The following is a 19411-nucleotide window of genomic DNA, read 5'->3' as shown; positions in this document are numbered from 1 at the left end:
GAAAGGCCAGGTCCTGAAATAAAACTCACTGTCTTCAAACCTGGCACTAAACTTCAAACCTGACATTACATTCATCATGTAAATAAAAGGAGAACTAAGAAAAATTACTGACCTCTCTGTGACTGTTCCCCTGTCAGAAAACTACTGAAAAACAATGAGATGTATTTCAAGGTTACTGTATGAAATCACTAAGATATACAGATACTTACAATGGTATCTTGCATATAGTGACCAATGTGATCTATTACCACCATATAAATCTAACCAGCTGTTAACATTATCTCCCTTCAAAATTATTATTTAATAAACATATTTTTAAAACGTATTTAAAGTATCCCTGCCAGTAGTAATCTCAAAATCCATGTTACCTACTTATCCCTTACCAACTATCACAGCAAAGTAACTTGCTGCTCTCTTGTTTATCAGTGTTTTACTGTGGAGCAACACAGTATCTGAAGTAGGGAAACATCATCATCATGTAATTAATCATTACACTCCTCTTGATATTACATTATTTAGTCCAAAAATGATTTATATCATAAAGTTCTCAGCGCATTTCTCTGGCAAATATTCATTTCATAAACTTTGCATGATCATCCTCTATAGTGTTTTGCAAAATGGATATGATATAAATCTGCTGTGTTGTAACCAGCACTTTATAATAAAATAAACAGAATAGTAAAGAAACTAATATACATGATAAAATTGTTATGAATTTTTATTTGTTTTTGGGATGTGTATTTCACACTGTGTGGTATGTCATAGATTAAAAAAAAACTGAAAGACACTGATATATTATAGAAAAATACTGTGATCTCTATTGTTGAGACCAAAAAATATACAATGCAAATCCTGACACTGAGTAAATTTCATTATTATACAGAGGCAGTGTTTACATGGAAATAACATAGGTAGCAAAGGAAAATTAAGGGAACTGAAGTGTAAAGATTTCACCATCAGGGAAGAGATGAAAGAGGATTTGGAAAGCTTCCTATAAATTGTAGTGCTTATGGTAATTTTGAGAATGAGTAAGAAACTCAGTCCTGAAGAGACCACTGAAGAAAGTCCCAGGGCATGTATGACAATAACATAATATTTTAAACAAGAGATTTAATAGGGTCAAATTAATACAGATCAAGAAAACCAGGAGCTGGATCTAGGAAAAGATCAATAAAATTCATAAACCTTTCACCAGACTCATCAAGAAAAAAAGAGAAAAGACTCAAGTAAATTAAATCAGAAACAAAGGGGAAGAAATAACAACTGACACCACAGAAACACAAAGGATTATAATAAAACGTATGAAAAATTATATGCCAACAAATTGGACAACCTAGAATAAATGGATAAATTCTTAGAAGCATCCAAAACTGAACCAGGAAAAAATAGAAAATTTGAACACACTGATTACTAGCAATGAAAGTTAATCGGTAATGAAAAAACTCCCAACAAACAACAGTCCAGGACTAGATGGCTTCACTGGTGAATTCCACCAGATGTTTAAAGAAGAGTTGATACCTACCCAAACTATTCCAAAAATATAGAAGAGGAAAGAAATCTTCCAAATTCAATCTGTGAGGCCAGAATTACCCTGATACCAAAACCAGACAAAGACACTACAAAAAAGAAAACTACAGGCCAATATCTCTGATGAACATAGATGCAAATATTGTCAAGAAAATATTAGCAAACTGAATCCAACAATACATTAAAAATCACTCACCACGATCAAGTGGGATTTGTTCCAGGGATCCAAGGGTGGTTCAATATTTGCAAGTCAATCAATGTAATACATCACATTAATAAAAGAAAGGACAAGAACCATATGATCATCTCAATAAATGCAGAAAAAGCACTTGACAAAGCACAACATCCATTAATGATAAAAACTCTCAGCAAAGTAGGTCTAGAGGGAATATACTTCAACATAATAAAAGCCATCTATGAAAAACCCACAGCTAACATCATACTCAATGGTGAAAATGAGACCTCTTAGGGCATGAACAAGGAAAGGATGTCCACTTTCATCGCTTCTACTCCACAGAGTACTGGAAGTCCACAGCAATCAGACACGAAAAAGAAATAAAAGGCATCAAAATTGGTACGGAAGAAGTGAAATCTCGTACTATTTGCAGAAGGTATGACAGTAAAAACAAAGAGAGGGAGAGAGTGTTAATAGAATCGGAGCTGCCTTTTAGAAGGATAAATGCTGGTCAGAGTTTCATTCTCAGTCCAGATCATTTGAGAACAACTGTAAATTACATTAAAGCTTCCAGGGTGAACAAGTGAGGCAGTCTCCCTACCTACTTCCCCAATGTAATCTGTCTCTCTGTGAGAGTGATGTGTTGAGGGGTGGTACATAACTCAAGCGGTTCAAGTGAGTTAGTCTTTGGAATTTATCAGAACTACGTGGTGGAAAATGCTTGATTTGCTATTTTGTTAAGCAGCTAAGAGGTAGGACTAGGGCTGCACTAGCTTATCCTTGTCAGCATTTGGAGGGAGGATCTCATAACAACATATGATCACATTGAACTAACATCTAAGCACATGGAGACTAGGCAAATTCAGTTAAAAGAATCCCTCCAAATCTCCTCCTCCTTTTTTTTTTTTTTTAAGCTAAGCTACTTTGTATTGGTTTCTTGCTACTTAAAATTAAGAGTTCCAAAAAAGCATAATTCTGTTCTGACTTGGGTGATGTGATTTAAAAATGCTTCTAAGTCTGTGTCTAAACTCAGGGAGAAGAGTTTGCTCTGACTGATTAGTGATGTCTGCCCTGGGCACTGGAAGGATTTTGTAGTAACACTCAGGCCACATTTGTGCCTTCTTTGGTCTATATACTCAAGCTGTCCTATATGGTAGTAAACAGCTACACATATATTTAAATTCAAATTTATTGAAAATTTTCAACAAAAACGTATCTCCTCAGGCATACTAGCCACATTTTGTTTAATGTCAAGTGGCTACACTTGTCTAGTGGCTACTGAGTTGGATAATACAGATATAGAACTTTTACACCATTATTTTCAAAGAACCACACAAATACAGCCATTGTAGGTAGTAAATGCTCTCTGAGAATTTCTTCTGTGTTACCTACTTAAAATGTATACATAATAAAATTAAAATAGATAATTCCAATTAAATATGCTGAATACTGAAAACTAGAGTGAGTATCTCAATGTCTTCTCTTATCTACATTCTTCAGGTGGTTTGCATCTTCCCTTTTACTCAAGAATGTTTATAATCTGGAAATGTAAAATAGTAGTTCCTCAAGAAGTAAGGTGGTCCAAATGCTATAATAAATTAATTTTCAATAAACCTTTCTGGAACCTACTCTATGTGCCTTACTTACTCTGAAGATTGTAAGCTCATTAATGGCAAAAATCCTTTATTGTGTATATTGATTTCTTTACTCACTAAGAGATACAGCACAAAGTGTGGTTTTGTCAGATATGGAATAAAGATGTTACAAATACTCTCTTCAAGGACATATTTACCATCTAATTGGGAAGAACGAGATAAAAATATCAGTATGAAATATGATATCTAATAATTAACATGATTGCCAGCTTTTATAGCAACAATTATGGTGAAATGGGAATATAGATAGTGAAAATATCAGAATGAAGGTCTTATAAAAAATGACTTTTGAATGTATCTTTTATATGGATAGGTATGGATGTATCTTTTATATAGAATATATAAATCTTGAGATGAAAATAAGAATCTCCATAGCAAATAGTTTGGGAAACAAACTATTTATAAAAGGGGAGATCAGGAAACAAAAATACAGGTAACTTCTGGCTAGGTAAATTAAGGCCACTTGATGAAAAATTTAGAATGTCAGGATAAACTTTTATTACATGCTGCCTTAACACAAAGACGGGTTTTGAGCAAACAGATAATGGTTTACTCCAGATTTCTTTCCCATAAAGGACACTTTAATTTCAAAAAACCCAGTGAGTGGCTGAACATTTAAAGAAAATATAATTGCAAACACTTCACCACGTATTTTCTGTCACATTTTAATTTATTTCATTAGATATGTCTAGAGATACATAAGTGCATATATTTGCATGGAATATTTTCCCCAGTGTTTCAAGTTATAAAATTGTGAATATTACAAATTAGGAGTCTTTTTTTTTTCAATCATTCTTATGATTATACAGCAGATGGCTAAATGCTTTTAAAATCTTAATTATTATTTTTTGCCAATTTCTCATTCCAATCTTATCTAAAATGTCCTGCCTGTTTCTAATTGAGCATTTTACGGGGAGTGAAAAATATGTCATTAGAGTTTGTTACAGTTAATTATAACGAATTTGAGACATAATTCTGTAAAAGCACCATCATTTCTTATTTATACGGTCTTCAAATTATTAACATTTTCTTATCTTACTCTCCATGAAACATGATAATATATTTCCTTTTGGACTTAGATACATCTTAGGAATCATTTGCTCCAAATCTTTTCCTTAAAAAATCTGAATCCAAATCATGAAATGCTATGTTTAAGGTCACATATTAGTGACAGGGTTAAGACCATAGTTCTAGATGCCTTTTACCATTCCACGTCTCCCGTAATTATACTTTGTGGCTACTACTAACAACCCCTACCATGAATGTCATACCATCGTTCTCAGTGACTGATACAGGTAATATGTACTGAGACTACTACGTATCAGTCACTGTGCTGGGCATTTTCATGCAATATCTTTATTGCTTATAATGATTCTGCAAGGCAAGTATTTTCCATATTTGACTCAGAGGCTCAGAGAAGTCCTCTAACTTTCCCATGGTCACATAGTTTGAAGTGGTAGCACTATGCTGTAATTCTCAGCCAGATCTAATTCCAAACCATAAGATTATTTGCCATGCTTTGTCCTTCTAGGGCATAATAGCTTTTTCATACTAGTTTCCCCCACAAACAAATACTTTGAGTTAGATTTTCAAAGTTCTTACAAGGTTGTTTAATTATCACACAATTTGCAATTGATTCTTGCTCTTGGCTCTAACTAGTTATCATCCATATTGCACATACAATCTGTGAGACCAGCTTCTTGTTTATTGAATTGTGAAACTTCAACCATTTTGTTCCTTGATTCTAACCTAACCACGACTAACTTTTGAATAAATAATTCTTAGGAACATTAATTTCTATTCTATGCTTTTTATAATTTTTAAATTAACAAATACATATAAATCTGTATTTTTTCTCTATCACAAGAAATGTTACTATTCTAAACCATTTAATTTTTAAGTAAATACTAGTAATTTATCAACTGCAGCATGCACAATCACTAAGAAAAAAATGCAAAAGCAAAAAAAAAAAAAACCAACAAACATGGCTGGTTGAACTATGAAAATACTATCCATTAGATCCATTCAGATTTCAGACGTTTGTTTAAGAAATTAGCATTTTAGAATCAATGAAATAGTTTAAAATGGCTAACTTTTCATAATCAAAGTGATTACATCTATCAAAAGGTCTGCTTTTAAAAAGTAAATTATCTATGTAGAATATTAAATCCTATTTTAAACAAGAACTAAATTTTCTAATTTTTGGAGGGCTATGGTTGGTTTTTCTCATCTTTTCATATCTATAGAGTTTGATATAATGAGAAAAGTAAGAAAAACACAGAAAAAAAATCCTTATAATTCCCAAATCGTGCTTACACGGTAGTTTAAACTCCGTTGCAACCCAATATTTCATCGAATTTATTTTCCAAGTACCAAAATCAATAGGGTGTTGATTCCTATTAAGGAGATGACATACAGAAGAGGGGATAGAAGGAATTATCACAGAATATTTCATTAGGCAAAGACTTCAGCACAAAGTGTTGGATTCCTTCCACAATGTGATTTTAAAATTATTTCAGTCTATTCTGTCACAGTTTTAGCACATGGATTTGTTAGTCATGACCAAGCTGAGAAAGACAGTCAATCATTTATGTTAATCTTTAAAAAAATCTATTATAATTAATTGGTAAGAATTCTATTGCTTAAATATAAATCTGTCACCTCGAAAAGTTGGAAAGCTATGTTTAAAAAAATTTTTAAAATATTTTACAGGTTTAAAAGTCAATGGCGGACTTCTGGTATTAACTCTGACACGTAAAGAGCTTAGAAATCTTCACTTCCATCCTCACCACAAGAAAAAAGGCTGAGCAAAGTAAAAATCAAAGTGGTTTTCTTAGATCCTTCAGAGAATAGAGGTCTCAGAGCAAACTGCTACCCTGAAATCTGGAGAGCCAGGAAAATACAGAAAATCACAGCTGAGATCAGTTTACTGGAAGCAGAAGCCACTGGAGCCAGTAACGGGTAGGAACATCTAAATGTAATTTTGATGAGTTGCTAGAGGCACAAATCGCTCAAGGCTGATATGGACTAACTCACTGGATGGGCTTAATCTCAGGGGGTTTTACGCATAAGAACCAAAGCAGGTTCTCTAAGTGAAGATCAGTGAAAAGTCCCCTCCTATGTAAGTGAGGGCAAGGAGCAGGGATGGAAGAGAGGAGAAAAGTAACCATTTTGAAACATCCCCAGGGAAAAGGTAACAATTTAAAAATCTGTACATGAGAAAAACCTGCCCTGCAAGGGAAAATATTTTACCAGATCTTTACTTGACCTGGAGGGTAGAACAATAAGCCTTCTCCAGCACCTTCTAGCCTTTCTGTCTCACTTAAGCAGAAACAGTTCTGGAGGTCACGGATCACAGATTTAGGTCCACTAAAAAACTTAAGTTTAAGCATAAGATTATAGAATACTGATGTTCCCCAACGTCTGACCACCACATCAATAGGGTTCCAACATAAAACAATGGATTATAACTAAGAGAGCTGTAAATGAGACTCCATTTATAAAGAAATTCTTAGGGAAATCCTAAGAAAGGGGAGGAAAACAAACAAAACCAGGAAACTCTGTCAACTACAGCTACAGTAAACATTAAAAGCAGTCCAGTTCTAGCCAGATTAACATAAAATCCACACCAAAAACTTAACCACTCAATTTCTATTTTCTAATATCAGATCCAGCTTTCAACAGAAAATTGCAAAGCATGCTAAAAAGCCAGAGAAAACACAGTCTAAAGAGATAAAAGCAAACATCAGGCCAGACTCAGATAACATAACGATTTTGGAATTATCGGATAGAGAAAATAACTGAGTACTATGTGAAGGGCTCTAATGGAAAAAGTTGACCACATGCAAGAACATATGGGTAAATGTAAGCAGAGAGATGGAAACACTAAGAGAGAATGAAAAGGAAATGTTTGAAATCAAAAGCACAGAATGAATGCCTGTGATGAGCTCCTCAGTTGCCTGGACATGGCTGAGGAAAGAATCAATGATCCCAAAGATATGTCAATAGAAGATTCCCAAGCTGAAAGACAAAGTAAAAAAAGAACACAATATCCTAGAACTCTGAGATAATTACAAAAGATATACTGTATGTATACTGGTAATCCCAAAATAGCAAGAAAGAAAGGAACAGAAGAATATTTAAATAATGACTGAAATCCATTGAAAACTCTGTATAGGAATTTCAGGGAATGAGGATCAGTATAAATTCCAAAAGCTAAAGACCTAGGAGTATCATATTCCAACTGCAGAAAACCAAAGACAAAAGAGTATCTTCAAAGAAAGCGGAGGATATTAGAAAGCAACCTCTCTAGGGGCGCCTGGGCGGCTCAGTCAGTAAAACGTCCGACTTCCACTCAGGTCACGATCTCACGGTCTGTGAGTTCAAGCCCCACGTCGGGCTCTGTGCTGACAGCTCAGAGCCTGGAGCCTGCCTTGGGTTCTGTGTCTCCCTGTCTCTCTGCCCCTCCCATGTTCATGCTGTGTCTGTCTCTGTCTCTCAATAATAAATAAATGTTAAAAAAAAAAAAAAAAAAAAAGAAAGCAACCTGTCTAGAGAGTAACAAGGGTACAAATTGTATCAGATTTCTGGTCAGAAACCATGCAAGTGATCAGAGTGTACTGAAATGTTTAAAGTGTTGCAAGAAAAATCCACAGCAATTTAGAATTCTCCCTCTTACCTCTCCCCTGCTCCCACTGTCCCTCCCTCCTTCTCTCTCAAGAAAAAACAAACAAATCCACAGAAGGTACAAAAAGAGGGGAAGATAAAAAAAATAAATAAATAAAGTAAGTATGATGATTAGAAAACAGTTACAAACATGGTGGTAATAATCTAACGATATCAATAACCACTTTACTTTTTTTTTTTTTATTAGAGAGAGAGAGAGCAAGCATGAGCAGGGAAGAGGGGCAGAGGGAGAGAGACAGAGAATCCCAAGCAGGCTCCATGTATGGTGAGGTCTGGGGTCATGACCTGAGCAGAAATCAAGAGTCAGCACTCAACCTACTGAGTCACCCAGGCACCCCCCACCAGTAACCACTTTAAATATGAATGGTCTGATACACTAATTAAAAGAGACTGTCAGACTGGATTAAAAAAACAAAAAACAAAACAAAACATGGGGAACCTCGGTGGCTCAGTCAGTTGAGCATCTGACTTCAGCTCAGGTTATGATCTCATGGGTAATGAGTTCCAGCCCTGCATAGGGCTTGCTGCTGTCAGGACAGAGCCTGCTTAGGATCCTCTGTACCCCTCTCTCTCTGCCCCTCACCCTCCCTTTTAAAAATAAGTGAATTAAAAAAAAATTAAAAAACCCCAACTATACATTGCCTATAAGAAAGCGATTTTAAAAATAAAGACACAGATAGATTAAAAGTAAAGGGATAGAGAAAAATATGCCACGCTATCATTGGGAAATTACAAATTAAAACCAAAATGGGAAACCATCATAACCTATTAAAATGTTTAAAATCCAAAAAACAGAAACTGAAAATACCAAGTGCTGGTGAGTATGTGGATCAACAAGGACTCTGACCCACTGCTGGTGGGTATGCAAAATGGTACAGCCACTTTGGAAGACAGTTTGGAACTTTTTTTTTTTTTCTCACAAAACTAAACATAGTCTTATCATAAGATCCAGCTGTCACACTCCAATGTGTTTACATAATTGGGTTCAAAACTTACATCACACAAAACCTACATGGGAATGCTTACAGATTTATTCATAAATGCTAAAATTTGGAAGGAACCGGGATGTCTTTCAATAGGTAAATGGATGTACAAACTGTGGTTCCTTTATACAGTACAATATTATTTAGCAATTTAAAGAAATAAGCTTACAAGGCACAGGAAGACATGAAGGGATCTTAAATGCATATTGCCAAGTCAAAGAAGCCAGTCTGGAAGGCTGCACACATTATTCTATACGGTTCCAACTATATGACATGCAGCAGAAGGCAAGGCTATAGAGACAGTAAAAATACCAGTGGTCACCAGGGGTTGGTCAGAGAGAGGGATGAATCCATGGGACAGAGAGGATTTTTAGGGCAGTGAAACTATTCTGCATTATATTGTAATGATGGATACATGACATGACATTACAAGTGAGTCAAAATCTATAGAACTTTACAACACTAAGAGTAAACCTTCATGTAAATTTTGGACTACACTAATAATAATGTAACTAGTAGTTAATTAATTATACCAAATGAACCACACTAATGGAAGATGTAAGTAAGAGCAAATACTGGTGGTAGAGAGGAATAAATGACATGGAAACCCTCTGTACTATCTGCTCAGTTTTTCTGCAAATCTAAACTTAAAGTCTAATAATTTAAAAATAAAAGTCAGGGGCGCTTGGGTAGCTCAGATGGTTAAGCGTCTGACGTTTGGCTCAGGTCATGATCTCAGGGTTCATGAGTTCGAGCCCCATGTCGGGCTCTGTGTTGACAGCTCACAGCCTGGAGCCTGCTTCGGATTCTGTGTCTCCCTCTCTCTCTGCTCCTCCCCTGCTCTCACTCTGTCTCTCTCTCAAAAATAAATAAACATTAAAATAAAATTAAAAAATAAATAAAAGTCAAGGGCAGAAACTAAAACTCGGTTGGGCCCCAGTGAACACAAAGCATCAATTGGTGTTCCTCCTATGGTCGGTGACAGAAACAATTTTGCTGCTATTTTCTGATACCATATTTGGCTCTGAAATGCCAGGCAGATACAAAACTGACAAAACCCTTTATTCCAATGTTGACATTAGTACTGCAAGTTGCACATAGCTTAGAAACAATGTTTGTCACTTTCTCCGCAGTTACTTGTTTTATCAATAAATGTGGCAGAATGTCAGACCTTAAAAAGTCTTTCCTTAACAATAAGACATTTGGTTTTAACTTGATAAAAATACATGAAACTGAATTCCTTCTCAACTAGAAACATAAAATTAACTAAGCACTCCTTAAATCTTAGCTAAGATCCTAATCTCATTACATGCAATACTTAATGCAATTTCCAAAATAACTATATGAACCAAAAGCAATAATTACTCGCCTTTTACAGATGACAGAGTCATAGGATAAAGAGGTTAAGTAAATTTCCTAAGATTGAGGATCCGCATTTTGAATGGGTAGGTGGATTCAAAGCCTGTTGTTACTGTGCCACATTGCTTTTTGATTCTGGGAAAACTGCTGTAACTTTATCACAAAAGAAATATCCTACTAATTTTAAGTGAGAATGACCGCAACAATGGAATTAAGGCAGAGTGCTACAGATATGTAAAAATAATCCAGTTTTTGTTGACCTGGAATAAGATTCTGAGTGACATTTTTTCAAGCATAAGCACTATTTTAGTGCTATCTGTGCAGAAACGTGTGTGTATGCCCACATGTGCACATAAGCATGTGCTTGTGTATCATGAGAAAAACACAGAATTAGAAAGACAGAAGGGGGAAAAACTGATTTTAAAACATAATATTAAAAAAACCTCCTTGTATTAATTCTGGATTCTAATAACTCGAATGGGTCACCAAGGTACCACAACAGAACTTCTAACTGCTATTCTGAGGGAGATTTATAAAGCTATATATCTCATCTCTGCCTTCTTTCCAACTTACTGAGTGTGGAAAATGACACCGGCCTTCCAAAGTCTGAACTTATGTTTGGACCCCTGCCATCCTTGAGTCTTACTCTAGTGTTGCTGACCATTAAAATGAATATTTCAGTGGGGCTGGAACAGCCCTATTAGCCCATGCCAAGCTTTAAATGGCTTGCACGCTTTAAGAGGTCAATCTAGCCAACCAGTTCACTTTGTTCAAAAGTATTAAATAAATGGAATGACTGTAACATTCAAAGAAAGGCAAAGTTCACTAGGTAAGACCCCAATAATATAATGGAGCATAAAACTTCTAGAATTTTTTTACCATAATATTTTATGAAACATATGTACACACTCACTGGAAATAGAATCCAATTCAAATGGTTTTGAAGGTCAGTTCAAAGTCACCACATATGCAGTATCTTTGTGAGAAATATGTACTATTTCAAAAGCGTCTGGACCCAGAAGCTTCCTTTCTCTATTTTATAGTTTATTATCAGTCTAGAAGGATACTATATTAGGGGAAAAAAGTCACCTACTACACTATAATATAATTTGCAGCCAAAACATAAAGTTCAGTAAAATATTATAAATTTCAGCATCAACAAATCCTTCTCTCGTGGAACAAAAAGAATCACAGAGGGTAATTCTAAAAGGAAGTGCTATTTTAAGTGTGGGCGATAAATATAAAAGTTGAAAACAATTACTTCATTCTCAACTTCACAACTAATTATGAAATCCTTCCTTGTTCCCTGTGGTGAAAGGATCAAAAGACTCTCAATTTCTGTATTTACATGTGAATTACGAATGGGCCTGATTAGAGCCACCTATTTGTATTATTCTGATGTTTCCTAAATGCCCAAATTCTAAGAGCAACTAGGATTCTCCTAAGGGGAAGGAAGTAAAGGTCTACTTTGCATGACAAAGGTCAGATTTCTGCAGACAAATGAAACTTCTGTGGGTGACTGTTCCTAGGTTATCACTGTCAGGCTGGGTCCTGGGAGGTCAAGAGAGGTTCCAAATTGTGCTCACTGCTTCAGGGATGCCCTTGGGGCCACTTTAATCATTTAAGATCATTAAAACTTTTCTTATTCTGGTTCCAGCTTTATCCCCTAAATCTCACTAACACATTCTGGCAATTCAGACCTGATGCAGGTTAAAAGAAAATTGAAGGTACTGCATTTAGTATTATACGCAGATCGAAAAAGAGAACCCACTTATTTAACAACTTCTTTTAAATCCAAGATTGGGTTCAGTGAAATTCAAGTAGACCACAGAGGGTGATAATCAGGCCCCAGTAGAAAAACTTGACTCTATTATAGCTATCCTGGTATTTACACTATGTGATCGATGATGCCACGACTCTAGATCTCATTTAATATGATGTAGGTTTATGTGAAAATCATCTTAGTTTCCCCAATCATTACATATGTTTAATTATAATTACAGTAATAGTTTATTATTTAGTTTTTTGGTAATAACTATTAAGCCATAAACATACAACAAATGCTGAAGTAAAAATTATTGCTTGACTATATTTCAGTGCTCTTCCATTTAGTGAAAATATATGTCTAAACTTTCACACAATGGATTGATTATAGTTAGAAGAGTACTATTCTGCCTATTTGTAATTAAGGAAGACTATCTCTTAAGTATTTTAGATAATGTGTAGAAAACATCTGTATTTAATTATATCATACTTCTCTTAGATGATGGGAATTGAATAAAGAGATATTTTGAAACATCTATACAGATATAAAAGTATTAATGGCTATTCAAGAGTTTCGTTGGTATAGTGCTTGAAAAAGTTTCATTTTACAAATCCTTGGCCTAATGCTTCATAAATGTCAGATTTTCAATATAAAAGGAGTCAACTTCAAATACCAGGCAAATACAGAAAATATAACACTAGCAAAGACAAGGGCTGTATCTTTTCACCATTATTACATATCACATAGACACAGTAAATGTCTTTCGTATTAGTACAGATTTGAATAAAATTTTGTAACATACACACTGAGCAGGATTTCTCTTTGAATTCTGTTGTGGACTGAGAATTTTTACAAGAATAAATTAACAGCTTGCTAGTCATTCCTCACAGAGGAAAAAAATCCTAAACTGTTCTCATGGAAACTGGGACACAAAGTGTGGGTTTTTAGTACTTGTTCCGAAGTATTGAAAAAGATCAGATTTTCTCTCTGGATGCTTTACTGGCTCCAAATGCCACTTCTTTTCAAAGTCAGTGTCAGTTCTGCAGTCAGTTTTCAGTCTCCCAGTGGTAAGAATATATTCAAAGGCTGTGTGCACAGCAGGGTAGAAGTCTTTCTCCATGAATGTAACTATATCACTCATCAGTAACCTCCTGCCATAAGGGGACTTATGTTTTCTTTCCTTTTAGTGACTCCTTGGGCTCTTGAATGCCAGTCACTGCCCTGAGACCTGGGGCAGTAGTCACATAATCTCTGTCAATAGTTCCTACACATGTCACTGGTGCAACTAAATGTCAAGACAGCAGATCAAAGTCTGCACATTCTAAAACTCATGTCCTTTATGGATCAATTTTCATAAACTATACTCTATGTTTTAGAAATATGTGGAGGCTCAGTCTTTGCTTTCTTCCTTTTATCTCAGAGAAGTTTATTTACATGAAAGGCAATCTGATTTGTACATAATAGGGTGAAATTCTGATGTAATACATAAAACTCATTCTTCCCTTTGCATAGCCCTCTTGAGGTATTTTACTTCTTGAAGCATTTTACTCTACCTATTGTCTTATAGTAGAAATGCAAAACTCTGTGAGCTATTAAAATTAAAAGGCATGGGTTGCTTTCCAATACTTCACTGATCTACCCCAGTACCTGGTACATTAGATGGTAGGTAATAAATTCTTACTTATGATGGATTTATTTTTAAATCTTCATTACGCTATAGGTAAATTATGACAGAATATAGCTTTAGCATGTGTTTTTACAATCTATATCCATTTTAATTATTCAAGGTTGCTTGGGAAAATGAATATAATTATTTGAAATCATTTCCACTCTCTAGGTTTCATATACAAATTACATACATCTACACTTCTTAAGAAGACCTGAGTAAAATACGATAGACAAAACTATCTTCTCTGAGTACCTTTTCAGGTCATTTCTGGATACAAAAATTTTTAAGTTTAGAACTTTCTCTAAGAAAACATAACGTTTAGAATAGAATGTACACAAATGCTATTTATGCTTATATCTAGCTAAAGTCTAAATATATTTATTACAGGGGTAAGAGCATGTAACAAATTAAATAAGCACATATCAGAGGGCTGAAAAAAGAGAAGACAAGAAAACAAATACAAGCCTTAGAGCCAGAGGTGTTTTACTAAACTCCAAATAGAAGCTTCATTGTCCAAGTTCCCCTAAGCAAGTTTTTATATAATTACATGAGAGTATTAGGTACAAACCATCACTCTGAGTTCTCTTATAATCTGGGAGACGTTAGGCAAGTCACTTACTCAGAAGGTAGGTAGCCTTGGCCTTATATGTTTTCACCACTCAAACAATTAAAATTTACGGATTTTAAAATGTGTGATGAAAAGAAAGTTTATTGTTCCCATTTTTGTAGTAAATGGTTGAGGGTCAAGAAAAATTTAGGTAAATGGAGGAAATTACAGAGGTCCTCATTGGTGGAGATTTAAATTTTCTAAGAAACCAAATTTCTATTTTCCCTAATTCTAATCTTTGTTGCTAATAAGACAATAATTTGTTTATAATCCAAACATGATGAACTTTTAAATTTGAAAAGGTACTTTGATTATATATACTGCATCAACTGATGTTGAAACTGGTGCGTGTGTGTGTGTGTGTGTGTGTGTGTGTGTGTGTGTGTGTATGCACACATGCACATATTTGTTTATGCTAAGGGCAGGGGTGGAGAGGGTGTGATAGTTATGATTCAAACCCTTTGACCCTTTCCTCTAGAGGCAAAATTAAATTACAGGTATGTTATGGAAGAGCAAGTGGAGTCTTGCTAAACCAACTTACCAGTTTTTCGAAGGGGGAAATCATCCTTTGCATCTTGTGCTCCTGGTAATGTGTATTTGTAAGATGGAGATGTTCCACTCAGGGGTGGAGAGCTTTGATCCAGTGACGTGTGGTGGGCAGCCCTACAAAAGAAAAAGAGGGCTCACCATTTGCTCTGGAGTTTTTACTGCGTGTTGGCCAGCAATAATCAGTTGCACATGCTGTGCACGTGTCTCAGCTGTGTTTATGTTCTTTCTTTTTAGTGTGTACAAACCACAGCCTCATGTAACCAAGTTCACTTTGGCAGAGTGGTATAGAATGCTGCAGGATTCCCAAGAATGACCACGGTGTGTGTGATCACACACTTACACGGAAGTTTGCTTCACTAAAAGAGAATTTACCAAAAGCCTGAATTTTGATAATCTGAGTTTCCTGTGCACGTTTTGTTAACAGCCATACTAGTAACGAAGTCATCAGTCAAATCCTTTTTAGTCAACAAGGTAGAATAACCAAAGTAAAAGTAAATATATAGAAGGAACTCATTTTCGAAAACGGCTAGGTAATATATGAAAGTACATGAGGGTGACGTTTCTACTACAGAGATAGTACAGTGTCAACAGCCTCAGGTCTCCTGATTTCTGCAGCATTTACAAGGTAAAGATTGGCAATTGCATATTTCTTCAACATGAAAATGATTTTTAAAAATGTTTTCTCTTCCCTGCACAAATATAGTGAAAGAGTTGTATTGCACCACTGGAGAAGAGTTTCCAGGACTGAACATTGTGTATCCAGTGGATATAACACCCATGATTATCATATACAAAGAAACCAATGAACAGGGCAGGGTTCTGCCAGTATTATCTATTTGAATCACGTATTCTCAAGAATTAACTGGCTTAAGGGCACTTCATCTAGCCATGGTGAGCAAAAAGCATTAAATTCTGATTCCATAAATTAATGATTTACAGTGTCTGGAGTTGGGCCCTATTGAAGTTCAGTTCAGTATAAAAAGGGACTGCTAACTGATATTTGACAGTCATGTTTAATATACCCAAGGGGACAGCTAAAGAATTTTCAGCTGACACGTTGTTTGTACGTAGTTGTTTCCCATTTAAAAAAGGTATTATCTCTTCTTAAAATGAACTGTAACTTAGAAGGAATATGAATTAGTTATAAATTATGTATGTAATTTTAAGTAATAAAATGGTATTTATTTCTAAATACTTTGGGCTGTTAACTGAACATCTGAAAATTTTCTTCAGGGACTGGCTTCTCAAGTCAACTGACATGCTTGATGGAAATTACGTAAACCATTAAAAAGTATTCATACGGTACTCTACTCTGCAATCTGCCTCAGTTACCTTTTTTTTTTTTTTTTTGAGAAAAGCAGATACTTATAAAATAGAATCAGAAGGATAATAACTTTCTCAATAGAACTCCTGGGATGCTTCCAGTTCAATATAGAGTAATCAAGTATTTACTTCCTTAACCTTGATGATGTGAGGGATCACAAAAAATTCAAGTGTAAAATCTGATAGTCAATCAGCAAACACATAAAATGAGAGCAATGATACTATCTATTAGCCTGTTATCCAAATATGCTTTAACTATCACTGTTTGTCCTGATTTTAAAAAGCACCACATCCTTCATATTTTACTGAAAGGAGAACTGTGTATTTCATAGTGGCTTTTCCCTGGACTCAGGGAAACACGGATCCATAAATCTGTAATACCATAATGCATTATGTTGTCACCTTGTGTATCAGAAGCCAGGGTACTCATTTTACAGTGCAGCAAAAAATGAAGTCAGATGGACAGGCGTAAACTAGTCACTGAAGACTTAGCTTCACTTAGTTGCCTTCGTTCTCATTCTTTCCCTTCCCTCCCTTGTCTTCCTGCTTTTTTTTTTTTTTTTTAAGTCGCAAAGCTTCTGGTCTTTTAAAAATAGCTCAGATCTCCACCTCCTATCGAGCCAAGTAAAATAAAGTCTCAACCTGCCAAATCCTCAGAAATTATTGTAAAGATATCAGATGCACCATCTGAGAATAGAAAAATGCAAACTAGGAACTAATTTCTATGCCCCACCCCACATTTCTGTTACTCATTCACCAAAAAACATATCTACTTCCTTGCCCTCAAGATGATACTTGCTAACATTCATGAAGCACTGCTCTCTGTGGCATAGTTTACCACATTATTTCACAGGACCTTTCCAGCAACCCGAGAAGGCAGGTATTATTATTATTATAGTCTTTTTACAGAGAAGGACAAGAATTCAAGGAGCTTGACCACAGCCACGTAGCTGAGAACGGCAGACCTCGGTTTTGTGCCCAGGCTGGCTGAACACAGAACCTATGTTCTTGACCCGTGGGAATGAAAAAGGCCAAACACTGAACATACGTGTACCAGAGCTTGGGATGGCGGCTCACGGAATGATTTTTTCCATTAGTTGGAGTGTCTTTTGTTGCTGATTTACTCAACAGGAATTCTTGAAGCTTCTGCTTTACTTCTGTACTTGCCACTGCTCCTGAAACATACACATACAGAAATAGATGTTGACTTGGGGCTTTGTCCTTCCATGCCTCTGGAGTATTTAGCAAAAATTAGGAAGTAACACCACTGGTCACTGCATGTGAAGTTTTCCTATTAAAAGAAGAAACCAGAGTCTAAAAACAGGCTTTTGGAAATGGCACAGTAATGTTTTGTAACTGCTGCTCAAAACGCCAATTTTTAAAGGAGCTTTGATGATTTCTTTAATTGCTTCTGCAGAAAGGGGAGTCCCAGAATTAACACTAATTTTTCCTAAACTTAAAAAAATGAGGACTAAAACACTGCCTTTTAAAAATCAAGACTCTTGGGGGACAATATAAATGACAACACAATACACTGACCTCTCCTGAACTGCTAGTTGGAAAAACTAACATTTTAAAAACCTCTTTTGAGCATTAAACAAATAACTACTGCTGACTGTTCCAGTTCTAGTCATCTGATTTTAAACCTTGCTACATCCTGATTTTGAACTGACCTCAGATAGGGGAATTATTTGGATCTGTCTCCCTCTTGTGGATAGTTTTTTTAAACAAACGTTCTGCCTTAAATCTTCCCAAAGTCTGGGTACTCAAAAACTAAATGGAGGCAAGGCTTGACTTACAGAGAACAATTAATTATAACTTGAGCGGGAGGAAGGCATAGTGAGGAAATGTGAAAGTAAGTTTATTATAAAACAATATGGCATAGCTAGATCGCTTGACTAGAACCTTGTTTTTAAGCCTCAAAAACAACAGAAATAAGCATCTTTGCCAAACAATGCTCTGTTTACTTCCTCTGCAGACTGAAGGCAGAAAGATAATATGTGAATGTCAAAGCTTTACATTTGAGTCCATAATTCATTCTTTTAATTAAATGCAAACAGTTTTGACAAGTTTAATGCCACTCTTTATCAGGCTTCTTTCTGAATGACGATCAGCTAAACACGAGGGAAGAGATTTGTTTTTTACCCTGGTGCCTCTTACTTTCTCGTCCTCTATCTTTGCCTCTGAGAGGAGGAAGCTGTTGTTCTCTGCGATGCCTCTCTACTTCCTGTTCTTGCCTCTGCTGCTCCAGTTTCTGCTCCTTTTCTAGGAGTTCTTGTTGCTGTTTTATGGCTAGAAGTTCCTGTTGCAACTTGCGAGAAGAGAAAGACATGAGAGTGTGCAATTTCTTTAGGCGTTACAGTCATCACTGACCAAAATCAAACTGTTAGGAGTTTCTGGAGTTTGTTTCCGTTTAGTTTACATTTTTACTCACTTTTTCGGTAGATGACTGAAATCTAACGACAAACAACTAATGCCATAGATGGTCTTAATGTCATATAAGCAAGTTTTTAGGTAGCTTCAGTTCCTGTGCCGCCCCACCAAAACTCGTTACCAAATTCACTGTAATCTTTAGTTCTATGAGTAGCTTTCCTTTGTACAACTGAAACATATGAAAACAGGCAAAGACAGAAATGGCCCAGAAGTCTGTTTTACCACGTCTCTCACATTATAAATAAACAACGGAAATCTTCATTTCTTATCCTGAGAAATAGTATGAAAATAATCAAATCTAAGGAATGGTGAGAAATAAGTTAATTTGGGAGAAGTCTACCTAAAACAGAATGAATGTTAAAAAGTCCTAAACCTTACAGAGATGGTTCTCAGATTAATGTAATCTATACATCCAAAATAGGCTTTGTTCTCAAAGCAGCAAACGTTCATTCATTCATCCAGCAGGCAAAAACATTCAGAATAGAGAGAGTGGTCAAAATGAAGTCACTTCCATTAAACTACTATCTGGTTGTCTGAATCCCTTGAATTCACTTCCAAACAAAGAAGAACATGAATATGAAGGCTTCTTAAAAACTGTATGGAGATGTCAGTTTTCTCTCAGGCAGAGAAAATGAATAACAGTAAATGTGCTCACTGACGAATACCTAAAGACGATGAGT

The 19411-nt window shown here is 35.5% G+C and overlaps 1 protein-coding gene across 31 annotated transcripts in view; it reads right to left on the bottom strand.

Moving 5' to 3' along the window:
• Positions 1-19411, bottom strand: part of HDAC9 (histone deacetylase 9) — a 939894-nt gene that overhangs the window by 434665 nt on the left and 485818 nt on the right. For 17 of the 31 annotated variants that reach the window (XM_019825556.2, XM_045053248.1, XM_045053242.1 and 14 more), the window contains 3 exons: positions 18444-18609; positions 17347-17473; positions 14968-15089 (listed from right to left, as the gene is read on the bottom strand). In XM_019825556.2, coding sequence (XP_019681115.1) covers positions 14968-15089; positions 17347-17473; positions 18444-18609 — 415 coding nt within the window. The remainder of the gene's footprint in view (positions 1-14967; positions 15090-17346; positions 17474-18443; positions 18610-19411) is intronic. The other 14 variants (XM_045053234.1, XM_045053249.1, XM_045053253.1 and 11 more) reach the window with 6 other exon arrangements.

The sequence above is a fragment of the Felis catus genome, chromosome A2 (genome assembly GCF_018350175.1).
Source record: "Felis catus isolate Fca126 chromosome A2, F.catus_Fca126_mat1.0, whole genome shotgun sequence".
NCBI lineage: Eukaryota > Metazoa > Chordata > Mammalia > Carnivora > Felidae > Felis > Felis catus.
Note: the sequence above shows the minus strand (reverse complement) of the source record. Positions and strands in the feature narration are given on the sequence as shown.